This window comes from Typopeltis vanoorti, chromosome 23, assembly GCF_054136105.1.
Source record: "Typopeltis vanoorti isolate ZY-2024b chromosome 23, IOZ_Tvanoo_1.0, whole genome shotgun sequence".
Taxonomy (NCBI): domain Eukaryota; kingdom Metazoa; phylum Arthropoda; class Arachnida; order Uropygi; family Thelyphonidae; genus Typopeltis; species Typopeltis vanoorti.
Window position 1 is genome coordinate 48,474,470 of NC_143571.1, and position 21,127 is coordinate 48,495,596.

The window sequence follows — 21,127 nt, forward strand, 5'->3', positions numbered from 1 at the left end:
TGTTATACAATTAAATCTTCAAACATAAGTTGTCTGTTGTATAATTCTTCTTGTTAATATGTCTACTTATTCCAATTTTTAAAAATGTATTCTGCTATATGTCTAATGTTCATAACCATTAGTTCTATATTTCCATCTTCCAAATATAAACTGCATGAAACTATCATCTGTTTTCTGTTGGAACCTCTTCCAATAATCTAGGCATGAAATACCTGCTTTACTAATCTTTCCTCTCCCATTCTATTTAAGTGATCATACGCCCGTAAAATAAGTCTGCTTACACATTCTTGAATGCTAATGATAGTTCTGTTTAAAATATCTTAATTTTTAACATGATTCTTGTTGAGTAAAGCCTGTGGGACTTCTACAGTTATCTGACACAAGCATCCTCATTAATCAAAACATCACAGATATTCCATTTTGCATCTCATAAAGCATTTTCAGTGCAGGTTAAAGAATAATACTAGCAATCTTTTATGTGGAAATTATTATTATTTAAAAAAAAAAAAAAACATATAATTAAGGATAAATATATATTTATAAATACTATTATATAAATAGGAGTTTTGTGTTGCTCCAACAGATCCTGGCTATTTTGTCGATCCATGTTGAGCCAATCCTAATTTATCAGGTTTAAGAAGTGGAACCTGGCTTTGATTTTTCAAAATACACTTAATTACAAAAGAATCTGAAATGTCTTGCAAGACACTTTGGATTCTTTTATAACTTACTTTAATAGCCAACACACCAAAATTTCCTATTACTTCACAATATAAAAAGCTGTCTGCCTTTTTTTGACACCTTCGCAGTAGTGTAGCTAGAGCTTTTGCCACCCGAGGCGGTCCCTGAGTTTGCTGCCCCTCTCACAATACACACCAAAATACTACAAAAAGTCAAAATGACGTATAGGGAAATAAATTAAAACACTATGTTTATTTTTGAAGTAAAACTTTAATTTCAACATTCTAAAATGTTATTTTTCTTGCTTTTCTGTTAGCAAAATCGATGACATTGTCGAAGTCTATTTCATAGTAATGTAGGTAATTCTTAATCAATTTTATTTAGAAAAACTCTCTCACAACTAGCAACACTTACAGCAATTGTGAGGAAAATTCACTGTAGTATTACAATAGTTGGAACTGAGTTCTCGAGACTGTATTTTAGAATTAACTGCAAAAGTTCAAAAACGTTCATGCCGCCAAGGGAAGACTGCTCCCTCCGTCCCCTCTAGCTACGCCTCCGCACCTTCACCTTCTAGATGGTTCAATTTTTTTTTTCCCATTTATATAAAGCCAACAGATACAGGAAAATATCTACATAAACAATCACATCCATCATCCAGCCCAACAGTATGGAATTCTAAAAACACTTACACACAGAGCTAGGGCTATTTGTTCAAATGATGCAGCCCTTTCCAGAGAACTCAATTCTCTTTGCCATATTTTCTTGGCCAATGGCTACAGCTCCAACAAAATAGATAAAATAAGAACAAAACACCACTATCCTATTCAATATACCAAAGGTAATCTGAAAAGATAGCCAAAATGCTAATAAATTATAACCTGCACGACACATTAAAACCATGTCAGATTGGCAACGTTCATCTGCTCTCCTAAGGACAAATTCCATTTGTCTAGCATATCCTAGAGCACAGTTTCTTAACCAGGGGTGCATGCACCCCTGGGGTTGCAAGAAAGCATTTCTAGGGGTGCAAGCTGGAAAATATCCTAGCATATATTGGCTAATTATTTAAATCACATTTGCTTTTTCCACAAGAGGAAAAAAGTTATGCAAACTAAATTATATTTAAGATATACAATCTTTCAATCCATAAAGAATTATTCTATTTCACCAAGAACCATTAAATATAAGTTATACATATTTTTTATTTGTTACATTTTAAGAAATTAAAAACCACTATATTCAAAAAATATCCCCAAATGTACTGCTGCTCATACACTTGCCATTGTCATGAGAAACATCATTTCGTTGTGTACAAACATCAACTAAGTGAATCAAGTGACAAACTAATGCGTTTTTTTTTACCGGCAGTAATCATTAAGTAAAGAACAATTGATTAAATTTTTTCTCTTGAATTTTGAAAAGTTTAGTAAGAACTAAAATTCATTTTTGTTTACATGTTATTTTATAATTTTCTTAAGGAACCATAGCCAAATGCATAGTTAAATAATATGTAAATATTAATTTATTATTTGTAGTAATCCTTGCCATGTCAAAAATACACCACTGGAAAGATGAATATGTTGCTTATGAATTTACTTGTGCAACAGAGAAAGATAGTACTCAAAGACCACAATGCATTTTATGTTGCAAAATATTTTCCAATTCCAATATTAAACTGTCAAAGTTGTTAGAACATTTCAACAATCAGCATGGTAGTAAAGCTGCAGGACATACACTTAATATCCTGAAGTCTAAGAAGGCACAACTCGATAGCAGCGGTACTATTACAAAATTTGACTCGGTAGTTCAGAAGCCTTTGCTACAAGCTTCTTCTCAGGTGGCATATCTGTGCATAAAGAAAATAAGCCCTCATACAATAGCTAAAGAATTGGTGAAACCATGTATATTGGAAATTGCAAAAATTGTATTAGGCTCTGAAGCACATAAGAAAATTCAGCAGATTCCATTATCAAACAATGTGATTCAATCACGCATTCAAGACATCAGTCAGGATATTTTACTGCAAGTAGTAAAAGATATTAAAAGTCCTCTGAAAGTGTGTACTCAATTGGACGAATCAACTGACGTTGATAATTGCAGTGAGTTATCAGTATTTGTGCGATACATAAAGGAAAAGGAAATTTTGGAAGAATTTTTATTTTGTGATCAACTGGAACTGACGGCAAAAGGAATTGATGTTTTTAATCACATTAAAAACTTTTTCTTGAAACATCAAATACCAATGGATGTGATTAGCTCAATATGTACTGATGGTGCACCTGCGATGTTAGGCAAAAATTCCTTTTTTTTTTTTTTTGCCGATATCAAAAAAGATGTACCGCAAGTTATAATAACACATTGCATGTCGCACTGCCATGCACTTACATCAAAAACTTTGCCAGAGAACTTTAAAAAATATTTAGCTATAGCGGTAAACACAGTAAATTATATTTGAGGACGAGCACATAATCATCGTATCTTTCATGCTTTTTGCAAAGAAATCGGTGCTAACTATAGTGTGTGCTTCTTTATCATACTGACATAAGATGGCTCTCCAAGGGACGTATGCTTAGCAGGGTTTTTGAAATGCACAAGGAGATTATACAGTTTCTTACTAACCAGAATTGTAATTTTAGTTCAAGACTTTGAAAGAAGAGATGCAGTAATTCGATTGGTCTACTTAGCAGATATTTTCGCTCACCTAAATGATTAAATATATCAATGCAAGGGAATAGTAAGAACATAATAACATCTAGTGAAAAATTATTTGCTTTTATCATCATCATCATCAATCAAATTCCTGCCATGTACCCTAAAGGTGTACAGGATATGACAGCACTACATGAAAAAATTACATCATTACTAACTTCCTATCTACAATTTTCCTCCAAATCAGTCTGTTACTTGTCAAGACTCCAACATTATCAGATCTTATATTTCTATCGTCTAAGGCACTTTGTACCGTATCAATCCACCTATATCTTGGTCTTCCTCTGGGTCGTTTTCCTGCCAACCTGGCAGAGAACACTTGTTTTGCTAATCTTTCCTCTCCCATTCTATTTAAGTGACCATACCATCTGAGATTAGCTCTGCTAACGCATTCCTGGATGCTGACAATGTCAAGTTCTTTCCTAATATCCTCATTTTTAATATGATATTGCCATTGATGCCATCTGTTCACGCCTCTAATCTTTCTCAGGACTCTCATATCTGCGGTCTCTAGTCTTTGGTCAAGTGTTTTACTTCTGACCCAGCTCTCAGATCCATAAGTTAAAATTGGTTTCAACACAGTCTTGTATACAGCTAATTTAGTGTTCCGACTAATTTCTTTCTTATTCCATATGAATTTATTCAATTGACTTCCCACGATACCAGCTTTGCTGATTCTGTTGTCTATTTCTATATTTAGTTTACCATCTTCAGTAAAAATTGTGCCTAAGTAGCTGAAATGTTTTACTTGTTCCACAGGTTCTCCATTCACAACACAGTTGACATTTTCAATGATTCTGCCTATTTTCATTGTCTTTGTCTTTTTATTGCTGACCTTCATACCATATCTATTACAACAGCTATTCAAGTTAGTCAGAGAATCTTGCAGAATTGTAGCGGATTTATTTACAAGTATAACATCATCCGCATAAAGCAAAGAGCTGACATTAACATCTCCAATTTTGATATCATGTTTAATACCACTTTCCTTCATAATGTGATCCATATAGATAATGAATAACAGAGGGGATAATGTACATCCTTGTCTCACACCAGATTTAACATTAAACCATCTTCCTGTACTTCCTTCAATTCTAACTGCTGACTCACAACTCAAATAAAGACTAAGTATTGCTTGATATAATGCCCCATTGACACCATATAACTGCAGCGTATTGAATAGCTTCTCTCTTGGCACCTTGTCATATGCCTTTTCCAAATCGACAAAACTTAAATACAGATCTTTGTTATATTTCCATGCTTTCTCGACTATTTGTCGTAAAGTGAAGATCTGATCCTGGCAGCCTCTATTTGGCCTGAATCCAGCTTGTTCTTCACCAAGCTTTTCTTCCACAATTCTTCTCAACCGTTTCTCAAGTATACTTGCATAGATCTTGCCAGGAACACTCAGTAGGGAAATACCTCTGTAATTCTCACATTCAGTTTTATTTCCCTTTTTATATATGGGTACTATGAGAGCTCTACTCCAATCATCGGGAATTCGTCCCTCTGTCCAGGCTTTCTGAACTATGCAGTGCAGCCACTGTAAGACTCTTATACCACCATACTTCAACATTTCTGGTCGAATATCATCTACTCCTGCTGCCTTTCCACATTTCAAGCCTTTGATGGCTTTTTCTACTTCAAGTATGGATATGTATTCCTGACTGCATGCCTGGTCAGTGTTTTTTATCACTGTGCTGTCATCACTGCTTGTTTCATTTAGCAGTTTTTCAAAGTAATTACTCCATACTTCAAGGATATCTTTTTCTCCTGTTTTCATTTCACCTTTATCATCTCTAATTCCTTTTACAGCACTCTTTCCTCCATTCCTAAGCTTCTTCAACAACCTCCAGAATATTTTGCCACCTTCTTGATATTTATTTTCTATATTCTTGCCAAAGTCCTCCCATGACTTTTGTTTAGCTAGTTTTACACACTGTTTAGCTTTCTTACATTTGTCTCTGTATTCTGTAAGAGTAAAAGCTGACTTATTTGCCAGGAACTTTTGATATGCTTTCTTCTTTTCCTTCACTGCCTCTTTAACTTCCTGTGTCCACCAGGGAGTTCTGATTTTTTTATCTTTGCACACAACCTCACCACATGCCTCTCTGGCAGAATCAATCAATGTTTCCTTCAGAGTTTGCCACTGAATCTCCAAGGTTTGATTCCTGTTCTCAAACTCTTTCATTTTCTTTTCAATAATATTTCTGTATTTTAGTCTACAGTTTACATCTGAGAGCTGCTCAACTTTTATTCGCTTTAAAACTTTCTTACATGTTATTCTTTTCAATATGAAATTCAATTTTATCCTGCTCAAGACTAAATAGTGATCACTTACAATTTCAAATCCTCTGTACACTCTGGTGTCCTGCACCAGGGAGAAAACATCACTATCAACAATAACATAGTCAATGAGACTTTTCTTATTCCTAGCCTCTTCTCTCCATGTGAATTTGTGCACATTTTTATGTTGGAACATGGTGTTAGTAATAACCAGTCCATGTCCTGAGCAGAAATCCAACAGATATTTGCCATTATTATTAGCTTTGCTCTTTTCTCCAAATTTTCCCAAAATATTTTTGTATGTCTCACAATCATTTCCTACTCTACTATTTAGATCCCCAACAAGGACCAACTTTTCATTTTTCATTGTGTCAGTTGCTTTTTCTAAAGCCTCAAAAAATTCCTCCACTTCTACCTTAGTAGAACCTTCTGTGGGACCATAGGCACAAATAAGTCTCATTGTCCAGTTCCCCATTCTCATATTTGCCCACATTACTCTACTTGAGACTGACTGCCATTCAAGAAGATTAGCCTCGTATTTTGTGTTGAATACTATGGCTACTCCTTCTTTTCCTTGATTGTTATTGCCTGAATATAACATTTTGTATTTATTGCTCAGAAAGATCTCACCAGTTTTGGTCTTTTTTGTTTCAGTCACCCCTATTATGTCGATCTGGTACTTATCTAATTCCTCAGCTAGCTACATTTCTTTGCCATTCAGGCTTCTTACGTTGATAGTACCGATCTTTAACTCTGGTGATGTTGAGTTGGGGTTTGTTTTCAGATTTGTTCCAGTAGCTGACTTTTCGCTGTTAGCCCTGGTTCCCTGGCGAAAACAACGGGGGCCTTGTTTAACCGGGCGACGCCCCAGCCGGCATGAAATTTTGTCATGTTGTACCATCATTTTTTATTTTGGTTTAACCAATAAGAATACAATTTGGTCGGCTAAATCCCAAATTGCCAGCCCATCCTCGTTCGTTCAGTATAAAAGTAGATACCCAACAGGGTGCACCACGAGAAGGTGAGGATTGGACATTAGGTCAGAAGCCCTGGTCGGTTCTCCGCATTCCTTTAAAGGCTATGTGGAGGTCTCCTCTCAGTTATACAGCTTTGACCCTTAAGCACCCTCTTTTATTGAAAAACTAAAAATTTGGATACGTCGAATTGAAAATGGTAATTCTGCAAACTTTCCCTTGCTTAATGAAATTGTTCTGGAAAATGAAAAACATCACAATTTTACCTGAAATTGTAATACATTTGCAACAATTGATTCTTTTAATGAATATTTTTCCATGGGAGATATTGGCAAAGAGCAGAGGTGGATACTGGATCCATTTCTTTTTTACCTTAATTCTATAAATGATAATTTATAGAATTAATTAAATATATTTAATAATAATTTAATAAAAGATGATCATATTGAAATGCGAGCCAGTGCATGTATTCAAATGGAATTTGAAAATTGGATTTAGAACAATTCTAGTGTATTCAGAACCATTTCCACAACTGGCAAAGGCAGCGTTGTAGACACTTTACCATTTGCTACCACCTATCTTTGTGAAATAGGATTTTCATCACTTTTGCACATAAAACAAAAACCCGAAATCACTTGAATGCAAATGAAGATGTGCGCGCAGCCCTTTCGAAAAAGGAACCTTGCCTTCAAAATATTATTATGAAAAAGCAATAACAAATTAGTCACTAAAAATTGATATGTTATTTTGATTTTATGTTGATACATATATGTATATGTATTTTTCAATAAATTGTTTTGCAATAAATTTTCTTTTCTAACAAATAAAAAACACATTTTTCAAGGGAGTACAAGAATGTAAATTGAAGTTCACTGAGGTGAGGCCCAGTAAAATGGTTAAGGACTGCTGTCTTAGAGTGTATAAAGTTCCCTCTGTGACTTAGCCTATTATGGATAGACAGGAACATCTGCCCTGGATAACATAAGAAATACATTCACTCCCATTATTATGGTAAGTCAGGTCTGGCAGACTATGCTTTGGACATCCTTTCACACAGAATTAGATGGGGGGAAAATGTGCTATATAGACGTCATTACAGGTCAGAAAGACTATTTTTTTGAGTCACTGATGACTATGAAGCATTCTCATAACCTCAACAAGTATGGAGCATTAATCTGCCAAAAATTTGAGAGACTTATTTTAGATCAACTCCTACTCAACTGTAATACTTCTTTTAATCAACATTAGAGTATCAAATTAGGACCTTAGATCTTGTGTCTGTTACAATTTGAATTGTTTCACTTATCAGTGTCATGTGTAAAATTAATGTTATATTGCACTGAAGATGCTGGTTTGAAATATAATGAAATATAAACCAGTTAATAAACATCCTTTTATAATTTATTTTGTTTGGTGTTTTAATACCATTAAAAATGCTTGTCAATTAGATTAAAATGCAGGGTATTAATTTGACTAGTGAAATGAATTGAGATAAAAGAAATTAGAAAGGCAAAACTAAGCTAATTAACCTTGCTGTATTCTCAAACTTTTACCCATGAGTGTTATAATAAAATGCTTATTTACTGTAAAATTTTGAATATTTTTTGAAATGCTTGCACAACACACCTGAAAGTTATTTACGAAACACCAGTGTTGTAGAAAAACAGTTTAAAACCACTGATCAGTGTAGTACCATAATTTAACATTGTTTTAGAACATAAAAATTCCTAAGACAATATTTGCAGGATTTTACAGATAGATTTATTATAGTAAGAAATAAAACCTCTAGATGTTTCACTGTAATTAACTAAGAGCTCTGTCAGGAAGATAAACATTTTAAGAGATCTAACAACAATTGTTTTTGAAATATATAACATTAATAAAAATGTAGTCCCATGCATCATTTAATGATGCGTAGGACTGATCTTAAATGCAGGGAACAGAGAAATAAAATTTATGATTCTCAAACTCTAATGGCCACGGCCCACTTGGACAAAGTATCTAACTCAGTGGCCTACTAGCCCCACCCAACTCATTATTGACAGGTCAGTTTAACACAAGAGGTGAGCATTTCTAAGTGTAAAATAGTAGAAGAGTTGGTATAACATACAACTTTTAATATTTTTCAGTGGAAAATCTGTGGTGAGACTGACTACACTCACATGTTGAGATATACAGCATGTGATAAAATATGCATATTATTACATTAACATTAAAAGAATTATGTGAAAGAACTTTTTTAATTAATAGGATTTTTAATATATCATATTCCAAAGTATATATGAACATTTACAAAGTGAGATAAAAAAAAAAAAAAAGAAACACTTATTTTGCTAATTTTTTTCTCTCCCATTCTCTTTAAGTGTCTATATCACTTAAGCATTGCTCATATTCCTAAACACTAACAATGCAAAGTTCCTTCATAATATCATTTTTAATACGATTCTGTCACTGATGCCATCTGTTCATTCCTCTAATCTTTCTTGGAACTCTCATATCTGTGGTCTCCAGTTTTTGATCAAGTATTTTATTTGCAACTCAACTCTTAGATTCATAACCTAAAATTGGATTGAACAGGTGTCCTGTATACAACTAGGTTAGTGTTTTGATTCTTTCTTATTCCATATAAATGCATCAATTCCTCACCATACCTCTTTGCTAATTTGGTAGTCCATATTTAATTTCCCATCTTCACTAACATTGTGCCTAAATAGATGAAATGTTTTTAGATGCACTTGATGTTTCAGCCTATTTTCATAGTCTGTTTTTTTATTGCTGATTTTTATACCACATTTATTACAGAAGTTATTCAATTTAGTCAGTTAATCCTGTAGACTTATGCTGGATTTTATTTAGAAATAGAGCCTATTTGCATAAAGTAAAGAGCTGAGATTAATATATCCAATTCTGCAATCAGGTTTAATGCTGTTTTCATTCATAATGTGATCCATACAGATGACAAATAACAGTAGAAATGTGTAACCTGGTCTCACGATCGATTTAACATCTTTTTATTGCTCATTCAATTCTAACTGCTGAATTTCGACTCAAACAAGAAAATGTATTGGTTGATATAATGCTCAATTGAAAGCATATAATCTAGTGTTTTGAACAGCTTTTCTCTTGGTATCTTATCACGTCTTTTCCAGATCTACAAAACCAATACAGATCCTTGTTATATTCCTCTGATTTCTCAATTATGTCTTGAAATGAAATCTGATCCCAACAATTCTATTTGGTTTAAACCGAGCTTGGTTTTTCCAAGCTTCCTACATAATTTTTTTTTTAGCTTTTTCTCAAGCATGCTGTATAAGGAAGATGGATTATATTTAAATGGTTTTATTATGAGTCAGCTTCAGAGATTTTTTGTAGTGAAAAGTGATGTCAAAGGGCAAGAAAGGGTAGGAGAGCTTATAAATGGAGAAGTGAGCAGCATGTATAAAGAAGATGAGAAGGCAGGGATGCAATGCAGATAGGAAAATGGGGAAAGTCAGGCTGGAGGAAGGGTCACTGCATGAAATACAGATGCTAATTCAAAAGTAAATGTGTGAGTAGCCAAGAGAGGACAGAGATAGCCTGGGATGAGATGACAGCATTTGGGTTTGGAGAGAGTTGTAGGATCAGTGGTTGTATAGAAAAGACCAAGGAGACACATCTTCAAGGTGGTGTAAGGGACTTGTTATAATATCAGAAATAGTCTATTATGATTTTACACCAATTTGAGAAGCATTTGAAATAAGGAGAGTGAAATTGTTGCACTGATTGGGTCTATTCACCCAAAAATCATAGGATTAAGTGAAATTTAGTTGAATGAGGATGATATCTAGACAGGAATAGAGATGGAGGGTTGTGATATTTTTCATGAAGACAGGTAGGGAAAAAAGAGGGGGAGAGGAGTGCTGTCAATGATGGCAGAGATGTTATGCCCATTTAAAGTGAAGATACAAAGGACAAACAAAGCGAGTGGTTTGAGGCAGTATGGTGCGAGATAGAGGTTGACAGGATAAAATATTTAGTTGGGTGTTGCTATAGACCTGGTAATATGGAGAGCAGTGAATGTATAAGCAAATTAGCCTGGTAAATAAGAGAAGAATGATCACTGTCTGTGATTTCAATTAATGTACTACAGATTGAAATGAAGAGATGGCAGCTAGAAGCAAAGAGAATAAATTTATGGAATTTTTAAGAGGCACTATGTAACAGATGGAACTTGGGAATCAAAGGTCTTGGATCTGATCATCTCATCAGATGATGATATTAATGATCATCCAACAGTTGGAAAGTGACCATGACATGATCACTTAGTGGGTGGCTAAACATATGAACTGTTAGAAAGATATATATATATATATATACGGAACTATAAGGCCACTGATTGTGAAAAGCTTAGGAGATGGCTTGTAGCAAAAATATGGAATGAGAAACTCGGTGGAAAGGATATTAATGCTGCTTGGAGTTTACTCAAGAACTATCTAATGGAGGCAATATTAGAATGTATACCAAAAGTTAAGAGGCTAAATAGAGTAGGTGTGAAATGTATGAATTAAGAAGTAAGGCATGCAATCCAGAAAAAGAATGCATCATGGAAACAGCATAAGATGAGTGGCAATAACCAGTTGCATGAAGTGTATAAAGATCCGGCAAGAAAGGTGACTCACTTGGTGAGGATAGCAAAAGAGCAGTACGAGTGACAGTTAGCTCATGAGGCTAAAGGAGTTTTTCAATACAACATCAGGAGAAGAAAGAATGATTATGGAAAGATACTAGCTGGTGAAAATGGTAGAATGATAAATTAGTTGAGATATCTAATGAACATTTCATAAAGGTATTTAATTCTTGTGAATGTGACATCATGCAGATGAATACAGTGGGAAGGATGGAGGAGTAGATACTCGTGGTAAATGAACAGGAGATATATGAGGAACTGAATAAACATGAGGTTAATAAGGCAGTAGGGCTTGATAATATATCACCACGTGTTTTGAAGGAATGTTCTAGAGAGTTAATAACACCTCTGACATACTCTTTAACATGGGTCTTGCACTGGGCTGAGTTCCAAAGGAGTGGAAAGAGGATAAAGATGTTCCAATTCATACAGGAGGTGATAAGACTAAAGCTTTAAATTATAGACCAATCTGTGTGTGTCTGGAGTTGTGGTTAAAGTATTGGAGAAGTTGGTCAGGACCAAGATTCAGAACTTGGATGATAACACCAACATCCTCTTTGATGGCCAGCATGGGTTTACTAAAGGAAGATTGTGTTTTAGCAATCTGCTTACTCATTACAATAAGGTGACCAATGCATTGGATAAAGGTGATGCATACACAGTGATATATTTAGATTTTGTAAAGGCTTTTGATAGACTACCACATGATAAGCTGGTGAGTAAACTGGAAAGCATGGGGTGGATAGTGGTATAATATGTTGGATAAGGGATTAGCTGTCTGATAGGTATCAGCAAGTTGCATATGGAGGAGCAATATCCCAGAAGAGGAAAGTTATTAATGGTGTACACCAAGGGTCTGTTTAATTTGCATGCTAATGATATTTGGAGGAGGAATCTGAATGGCAATATTCAGTTGTTCGCAGATTATGCAAAGTTGGGGGGGGAACAATCAGAAATGAAGTCAATGTTGGGGCTTTGCAAGAGGGCTTGAATGCACTAGCTAAATGGGCAAGTAATTGGGATTACCAGTTTAATGTTGCAAAGTGTAAAGTTTTAAAATTTGGGAACCAAAGATGGAATGCAGAGTATACAATTGGTGGCAACATTTTGGAGGAAGTAGTGGAGATGAGGGATCTAAGAGTGACTGTATATAAGGACCTAAACTTTCGAGGACACATTGCTAGATTGTGAAGACAGGACAACAGATTATGGCAATGATGCAGAGAATACTAACGTGTAGAAGCCGGGATGTTACGGCTCCACTATATAAGGCTTTGATTAAATTTGTGCACTATTGTGCACAAATTTGATCACCTGGTTTTCAAAAGGATGAAAAGATATTGGAGATGGTGCAGAGATAATTATTATTTTTATACAGGCACCTCCATGGAGCTTGAAGACTCATCGCAGGAAACTCAATCTATCATACGTCTCCTTGAACCCATTAACAGCACTTACAAATGACTGTGGCAATCCACTCAATTCATCACAACTCTCCAAGAAAAAAATTTTAGTACTCACACTCCTAATGACCACACCTTTATTCAACTTCCAGGGATGAATGATCCCCTGTTCTAGTTTCTCTAGCCAAGTGCTGAAACATCCCCCCCCCCATTCTATCCTATAAAATTCTTTAAGCAACTTAAAAGTTTCTATCATATCCCCTCCTTTTCTCCTATCAACCAACTTCTGCAACCCACACACCTTCAATCTATCTTCATAGGGAAAATTCCACAGGTCACTTGCCTCTGAATCCTCTGCATTGCTTCCATCACCCAGGAGACCAGACTTGAGCACAGTAATCCAGATGTGAGCATATCAAGGCCTTATAAAGAGGAATAAAACTTCCTTATCTCTACTTGTTAATGTGTTCTTCAATAGGAGAAATCTTATGGGTTACCTTAGCAACCTTAGTAATATGTCCTCTAAACTTTAACTCTATCACCACCCATAAATCTCTAGCTCCATATATTTACTGACAGTGCCATCAATGTGATGCACAGCTTGTAATCTATTTATCACAAATACATAACTTTACATTTCTTGAGATTAAACTGACACAAGGAGATAGAAGCGGATAAAATAATTGAGTTACTGAGTTACAGAACCTTACCCATTAACTTTTGCCCATATTAACAGCCTACTTAAAGTGTTCTGCAAGCTCTCCACATTGCCTTGATTAACTATCACCCTACCTAATTTTGCATCATCAGCAAACAACTGAATATTTTCTTTCAGGTTATTTCCTATATAATTTATACAGAAATTAAACAGCAATGGTTCCAGCTCTGAACCTTGTGGCACACCACTAGTCACCTGTTTTTGCTTCAATTCTGTCCCTCCATATACCATTTTTTGATATCTGTTCAGCACCTACCCTCTTATCCACTTAACCAGTCATATCCATCCTCATTTGTTCTAATTTGCATAACAGTGTTCCATGTGGTATTCTGTCAAATGCCTTTGCAAAATTCAGCAAAACATCATGTAGCCATTTCCTTTATCCAACTCAGCTGTTATTTTATTATAAAAAGTTAGTAAGTTACTAAGGCATGACCGACCCTTCATAAAGCAATGTTGACCCTCATATAGTATATATTTATCTCTCCATTCTTGAATTCCCTTTTTTACTAATTTTTCTGGTACTTTTACCATGCCTGAGATACTGATTGGTCTATAATTTGCTACTGCAGTCTTAGAACCTTCCTCATGCAAAGAAATAATTTTGCACTCTTTCCACTACTCCCTTGGAACTAGCTACCAGAGCTGAGACTTAAATTAAACAGCTTAGTCAAAGGCATTGCCAGTTCCCTTGCACATTCTCGCAAAACCCTAACTGATATCCCATCTAACCCCACGACTGTATTTACATTGAAATTTTGCAATATCCTAGGAACCTCGAATTCATCCACCTCTGTTCCCACATTAGTGTCTGTCACATAGGTTAAAGCAGTAACCTCACCAGGAAGATATATGCTTGCAAAATAATTGAGTAACTCAGTAATTCTATTTTATCTGCTTCTGTCTCCTTGTGACCATCATCACTCATTAAGGTTAATCTTCCATAGTCATTCTTCCTCTTGGTTGCCATATCACGAAAGAACTCTTTGGGATTTTCTTTGGCCTGCTCAACTAAATTCTTCTCGTTATCTGATTTTGTCTTCCTTACCATGCTGGTTAGCTTTCTCTTTATACACCCTCCTGAACAGTGTTTCTTCTTCTGCAGCTCATGCTTAATGATATTACTCATCCATCTAATTCCTACCCGATTAACCCTCCTTACCCTAGGTATACAATTTAATACTGCTTTGTCTAGATGACCCTTAACTATATCCCATGCACTACTAACATCCTTACCCTGGAGTGTTTTATGCCACGGTACAGATTTAAGCTTCTTCCTAAGCACGTCATAATCATCTACCTTGTAGTTTCATAAATACCTCTTCTTGATAGAATATTCCTCATGTTTTACAATCTCTGAAGTCTCTTGACTCGGAAGATTGTAAAACATGGTCACTTTCACTAATTGGAGGCAATATCACCTTGGTTATGAATAGCTCTTCTGATCCTATGAACAGGTTCTCCCACCCTGAGTCCCCTTCATCGCATGCTACCTTAAGTAATTATCTGTCAGCAGGTGTATAAGTTCTATTTCTTTTCTGCCATATGATCTTTCTTCCTTCCAGCCTATATCTCTATAGTACTAATCAATCTATATCACTCATTGTACTAATATGCTGGTGCATGTCTTCCAGATCATCTGTGGAACTCCCTGGCCTATGGCAACAACTAACTGTATATTTTGTCTTACTAGTTGCAATCTCACACCAGACTGCTTCAAATGAACAGTCACCCTTCCACCTGTCTCCTATTCTTTTTGATTGCAATTCATCTGCTCTCATCAGCAGTATCCCCCCCCCGCTACTTCTCATCCTATTTTCTCTATCTTCCCCGAAAATACTAAACCCTTCACATTCAATCCTTGTAACTACATTATCTGCTGTTAGCCAAGTCTCATTAATGCCTATAAATTTCAGCAAGGTTGCACTGACCAATGCCAAAAACTCACCCCCTCTTGTTCCTGATACTTCTGGTATTAGTATATAGAAATGGCAATATCACAACATCCCCACACCCACCTTTACTTTCTGAATTGACTACCCTATTCATTATTTTTGATTGAAAGACTAGATTCCTTACTTGGTCATTCTCACACTCACTTACTTCATGAGTGCCTTCACACGAACTCACTTGCTTCCACTCTAACTGCTCGAGTTTCCCTGACTTTGCACGTCAGTATGCTTAGTGAACAAAGCTCTCTCCAGACACCAACACCATTCAGATGCAGTTCCATCTGCATTGTACAAATCCTTCTTTCCATCAAACAGAGACCACAGATCCACAAATTCTACATCATTCCTTTTGCACAATCTATGTATAGAGTCATTGGCTATCAATGCCCTCCTCCTCACTGTTTGCCTCTATCATAGCATGGTAAGAGACTTACAATCTTCACCTTCTCACTCTTCAGTTTTGCCAGTTCTAACAACTCCTTTACATCCTCCCTCATAGAATACTTCTCGCCTCTCAAATCATTTGTACCAACAAAGACAATTATTTCTTTCGACTTACCTTTTTGTAGATGGTGTGGCTAATATCGTGAATTTTTGCTCCGGGGAAACATGATTTTGTCATACTTTCATTAAGTACTCCCCTGAGTATTGAGTCTCCATACATAATTTTCTCCTTAACTTATTTTTCTTGTTTGTTCAGTCGTTCTTTATTATTCTTTCAGATCACCTGCTTCTTTCCTTTTTTCAGCCCTGCTTAATTCTTGGCGCTTCTGTAGTTTTTGAATTTCGCACTTGGTCCTATGAAGGATAATATTTAAGCAAGCTAGTTCTTTATTGATATCAATTTAGTTCTCCTCTATTTCCATAGCTGCACATTCGATATTACTAACATCATTTTCCATTTTATCGTTGATATTTGTTCCGTTCTCGTCACCTAACAGACACTCACTTTTAAAACACATAATACATACTCTCTCTTCAGTTTCAATTTCCTTCCACATATTCTTTAATTTCCTCAACACATACATTTTGCATACACCGCACTGAATATCATCCTGCAAATTCAAATCACTGAACAACGTGATCGTTGCTGCCATCTACTGCCCACCACCACTGGTATTTTAATAGCCAATCACAAACATCCATGCCCACGGTGAGATTCGAACCTTTAACCTCTTGGCTGGAGAGCAGATATGCTGACCCCCTGCTCAATTGACTAAGATAGTTTTTGGTCTCCAGAATGTTGAGTATGAAGACAGATTGAGGAAATGTAAATTGCAGAGACTAGTGGATAGAAAGAGGGGGGGGGGACATGATTGAGACATAAGTTATTAAGGGGTTTTTAGCAGATTAATGTGGATGATGTTTTATATAGAAAGGGGAAGAACAAAGGGAAAACAGGAGGTCATTCATGGCAGCTGTATGGGTGATTGAAATGCATTGCCTGAGAGTGTTGTGAATATGGAGACAGTGAATATATTTAAGGCATGGTATGATAAACTGTGTGCATAATAGTGGGACAACCCACAATGAGTCACTTGACTCCATGGAAGTGTGATGATGATAATAATACTTGTATAAATCTTACCATGTGCACATAATATGGAAATTCCCACATTCAATTTTATTTCCTTTTCAGACGGTTACTCTCAGAGCTCTACTCCAATCATCTGGAATTCAACCCTCTGAATTATTCAGTGTAGACTCTGGTATCAGAGAAGGATGTACATTATCCCTTCTGTTATTTATTATCTATATGGATCACATCATGAAGGAAAGTGGTATTAAACCTGATATCAAAATTGGAGATGTTAATGTCGGCTCTTTGCTTTATGTGGATGTTATACTTCTAAATAAATCCGATACAAGTCTGCAAGATTCCCTGACTAAATTGAATAACTGTTGTAACAGATATGGTATGAAGGTCTGCAAAAGCAAGACAAAGACAATGAAAATAGGCAGAAGCATTGAAAATATCAATGTATTTTGAATGGAGAACCTATAGAACAAATAAAACATTTCACTACTTAGGCACGATTTTTAGAGAAGATGGTAAATTAAATATAGAAATAGACAACAGAATCAACAAAGCTGGTATGGTAGGAAGTCAAATGAATAAATTCATATGGAATAAAAGAGAAATTAGTCGGAACACTAAATAAGCTGTATACAAGACAGTGTTCAAACCAGTTTTAACTCATGGATCTGAGAGCTGGATCAGAAGTAAAACACTTGACCAAAGACTAAAGACCGCAGATATGAGAGTCCTGAGAAAGATTAGGGGCATGAACAGATGGCATCAATGGCAATATTGTATTAAAAACGAAGATATTAGGAAAGAACTTGATGTTGTTATGATCCAGGAATGTGTTAGCAGAGCTAATCTCAGGTGGTATGGCCACTTAAACAGAATGGGAGAGGAAAGATTAGCAAAACAAGTGTTCTCTGGCAGGTTGTCAGGAAAAAGACCCAGCAAAGACCATGATATAGGTGGATTGATATGGTAAGAAGTGCCTTAGAAGATAAAAATATAAAATCTGACAATGCTGGAGTCTTGATAGGTAACAGATTGATTTGGAGGAAAATTGTAGATAGGAAGTTGCTGACTTACTTTCCAGATACTTTCAGTATGCTTTTTCTTTTCCTTGACTATCTCTAACTTCCTGTATATCCATCATGTTGAGTTCTGATTTTCCTTGCTAATGATTAGGGGTGGCTGCAAGAGAGTACCAATCGCCCAGGTGTTCATCATGCTGTACCATCATATTATTTTGGATTAAGACAAGAAGAATACAATTTGGTCAGCTAAATCCAAATTGTTGGAACAAGCTTGTTCATTCATTATCCAGGTTGATAATGCAAGTTCAGAGATGCCTACTAATGGGGTTAACCTGAAGGTGAAGATTGTGCATTAGATCAGAAGTCCTGGTCGGTTCTCCCCATTCCTTAAAAGGTCATGTGGATGTCTCTTCCCAGTTATCCAGCTTTAATCTTTATGTGACCTCCCTTTCAGAATTTAGACACTAAATGCTGCTTGTTCTGCTACACTTTTGTCTTGCTTCCATTTCTGCATTAGATTTGCCTTCAATCACTTAATTCTTATTTATCATGTCTAGTACTCTTGCATTGCTGTACAATGCTTTTTGTTTTTTAAATATTTCTTTGTCATGCACTACCCATCTGCTTAATTTATTTACAGAAATATTCTTGCTAAAAGTAATTCACAGATGAGTTAGCTTTGTATTAGAAACTCACCCCTCCCCAATTTACATATTCAGCATGATAACAAAGTACCATGTGACATCAATGTCAAGTGTGGCTACTAAAAACGGGCACACCTATCCTCTGTATGTAATCAGTAAACGTTTTCCAATAATGAGAAATGTAGTTACATAAGTCAATTTAAATGCGAGCAGATAGTTGGGGCCTGGAGGACATGTGCCAGTATTTCAGAAACAGGTGCACTTGTTGTTTGCTCCCATACTACTGTATCAAGGGTGTATCAGGATTGGATTAACCATGAACAAACATCCAGCAGAAGGGCTCACATTGCTCAGCCATGTGTGGTTGATCCTAGAGGTGAACGTTGGGTGTCATGACTGGTAACTCAGCAACGATGTGCAACAGCCACACAGCTCACCCACCAGTATAACAGCAAGGCAGTTCACAACCCATTTCCACACGCACCATACCCTTGATTCACCTAGGGTTCCACAGATGGAGACCAACAAGGGTACATATGATGACAGTCAGGCATTGCAAACAGTGCTTCACATGAGCCAAGGAACGTCAACAATGGACCCTTGATAGATGGAAGAAGGTCGTCAGTTGGGGTTCGATAGGACAGTGGAGGTGGTGTTATGATCTGGGGAGCTTTTTCCTGGCATGCCCCGGGTCCATTGGTTATCATCTAACAAATTCTGAATGGTGTATGATTACTACACTGACCACAGTGCCATTTTTCAACAGGACAACACACCATGTCATTGGGCTTGTACAACTAGTGAGTGGTTGGAAGAACACAACAACAATTTGCCACATTGCCTTGGCCCCCAAACTTTCTTGACTGTAACTCAATTGAACATGTGTGGGATATGCTAGAATGGGGTGTGGGAACTGCTGATCCTCCTCCATGGAATGAGCGTGAACTGACAGAGTTGCTGCAGCAGATGCGTCAAGTTATTCACGGAGGATGTTTGACACTTTGTGGAATCTGTTCCTAGGTTTCTGTGAGCCCGTGAATGCACAGAGAGGTAGACCAACACATTATTAGGTGGGTGTTCCTAATGCAAAGCCAACTCTGTGTAAATATACATGTATATAAAAAAAAAAGCAAAGAAACTTCATATTAATTTAGGATCTGTAATTTAGTAAATTTCTTTACCTCTAGACAAGGAAACTGCTTTGTCAGCCCAGAATATGGCTGATTGATAATGATGCTAGAAGAGAAAAAATAAATAAAATCATTTAAAAAATGTTTAGTATTCAATCAGATTGATTTTGAAAACTTTCATATGCTTCATATATAAATTTATAGTTGGAACTATTACCGATATTTCATATTCTATAAAAGTCAGTTTCACTATTGTTCATAAGTAAATGCCACAAGTGTCAACCAGTGTTTCCAAACATTACTTATACAAAACAAGAGAAAGACATCTCAAATTAAAAATCTTAAAAATAATTTTCAGTCGACTATTTTTTAAGTGAAAAATAGTTAATAATTCATAGTGAATAACGTTACTAATTCAACATTACTTACAATGCCTACCACACTTTCTTTTGTTATTCACAGTCAGTGCATTAGCCATTTTCTAGGGAAACAGGTTCCATTCACTAAAAGAAAAATTGATTCCACCCTCTTTGGCTAACTACATGATCACAACCTCCAATGATAACCACCTTGTCATTTATCTCCTACCATGGACTCAAAAAGTTCCCCCTGTAACTATCTTGTAAAATCCCTCCAACTTATATTTCTCTATCATATTCCCTTTTTATCTACCTACTGGTCCAACTCTGAAATCTGCAGTCTCTTGCATTGTCCTTCATATTCAATACTGCAGTCCTAAAATCACTTATTGAAGATATATAATCACATATATAATCCTAAAATCACTTATTGAAGAAATTTTAGGGCTATGCACACAACAAATAATAAAACAAATTAAAATTAAATACTTTATAAAATAAAAATGTGTATATAAATAAAGTTGTACACAAATAAAATAATAATGAATAAATAAGAGATGGGAAATGGAAAAGAGGAGGACTGTGTATGATACTGTACAGAAGAAAAGTGCGACATTCTATATGAAATAATTCTGACAAAATTTGTTTCGTGACCAAACATTTTAACATGTGATGTCATGCTAAACTTACCAGCATTTAACATGAAACTATAGAATCAATACTGTTGAGAATGCCAAGTTTTGAATAAATGATCAACCATCATGTAATTATCAAAGTGACTATCTCACTGTGACATGATGAGATAGTCATCATGAAATGTGTTCATATGAATATATAAATTTAATAATTATATTTAATACTTAAATACTTTACTTTATGGATAATTTACATGTACAGTAATTTCATCATCATAACCAAATATCTCCTTTTGAATACATTCACTGAAAAAGCAATCAAATCAACTCTTCATCTTCCTTATGCTTCTTCAACCTCAGCCAGACTTATTTCCTTATCTTTCTCATCACTGTATTCATTACAGTTTA

At 35.6% G+C, this 21,127-nt stretch overlaps 1 protein-coding gene across 1 annotated transcript in view; it reads right to left on the minus strand.

Moving 5' to 3' along the window:
- Cdc16 (cell division cycle protein 16) overlaps positions 1-21,127 on the minus strand; it is a 141,420-nt gene that overhangs the window by 117,630 nt on the left and 2,663 nt on the right. The window contains exon 2 of the mRNA XM_090412526.1: positions 19,777-19,831. Within this exon, the coding sequence (XP_090268652.1) occupies positions 19,777-19,831 (55 nt within the window). The remainder of the gene's footprint in view (positions 1-19,776; positions 19,832-21,127) is intronic.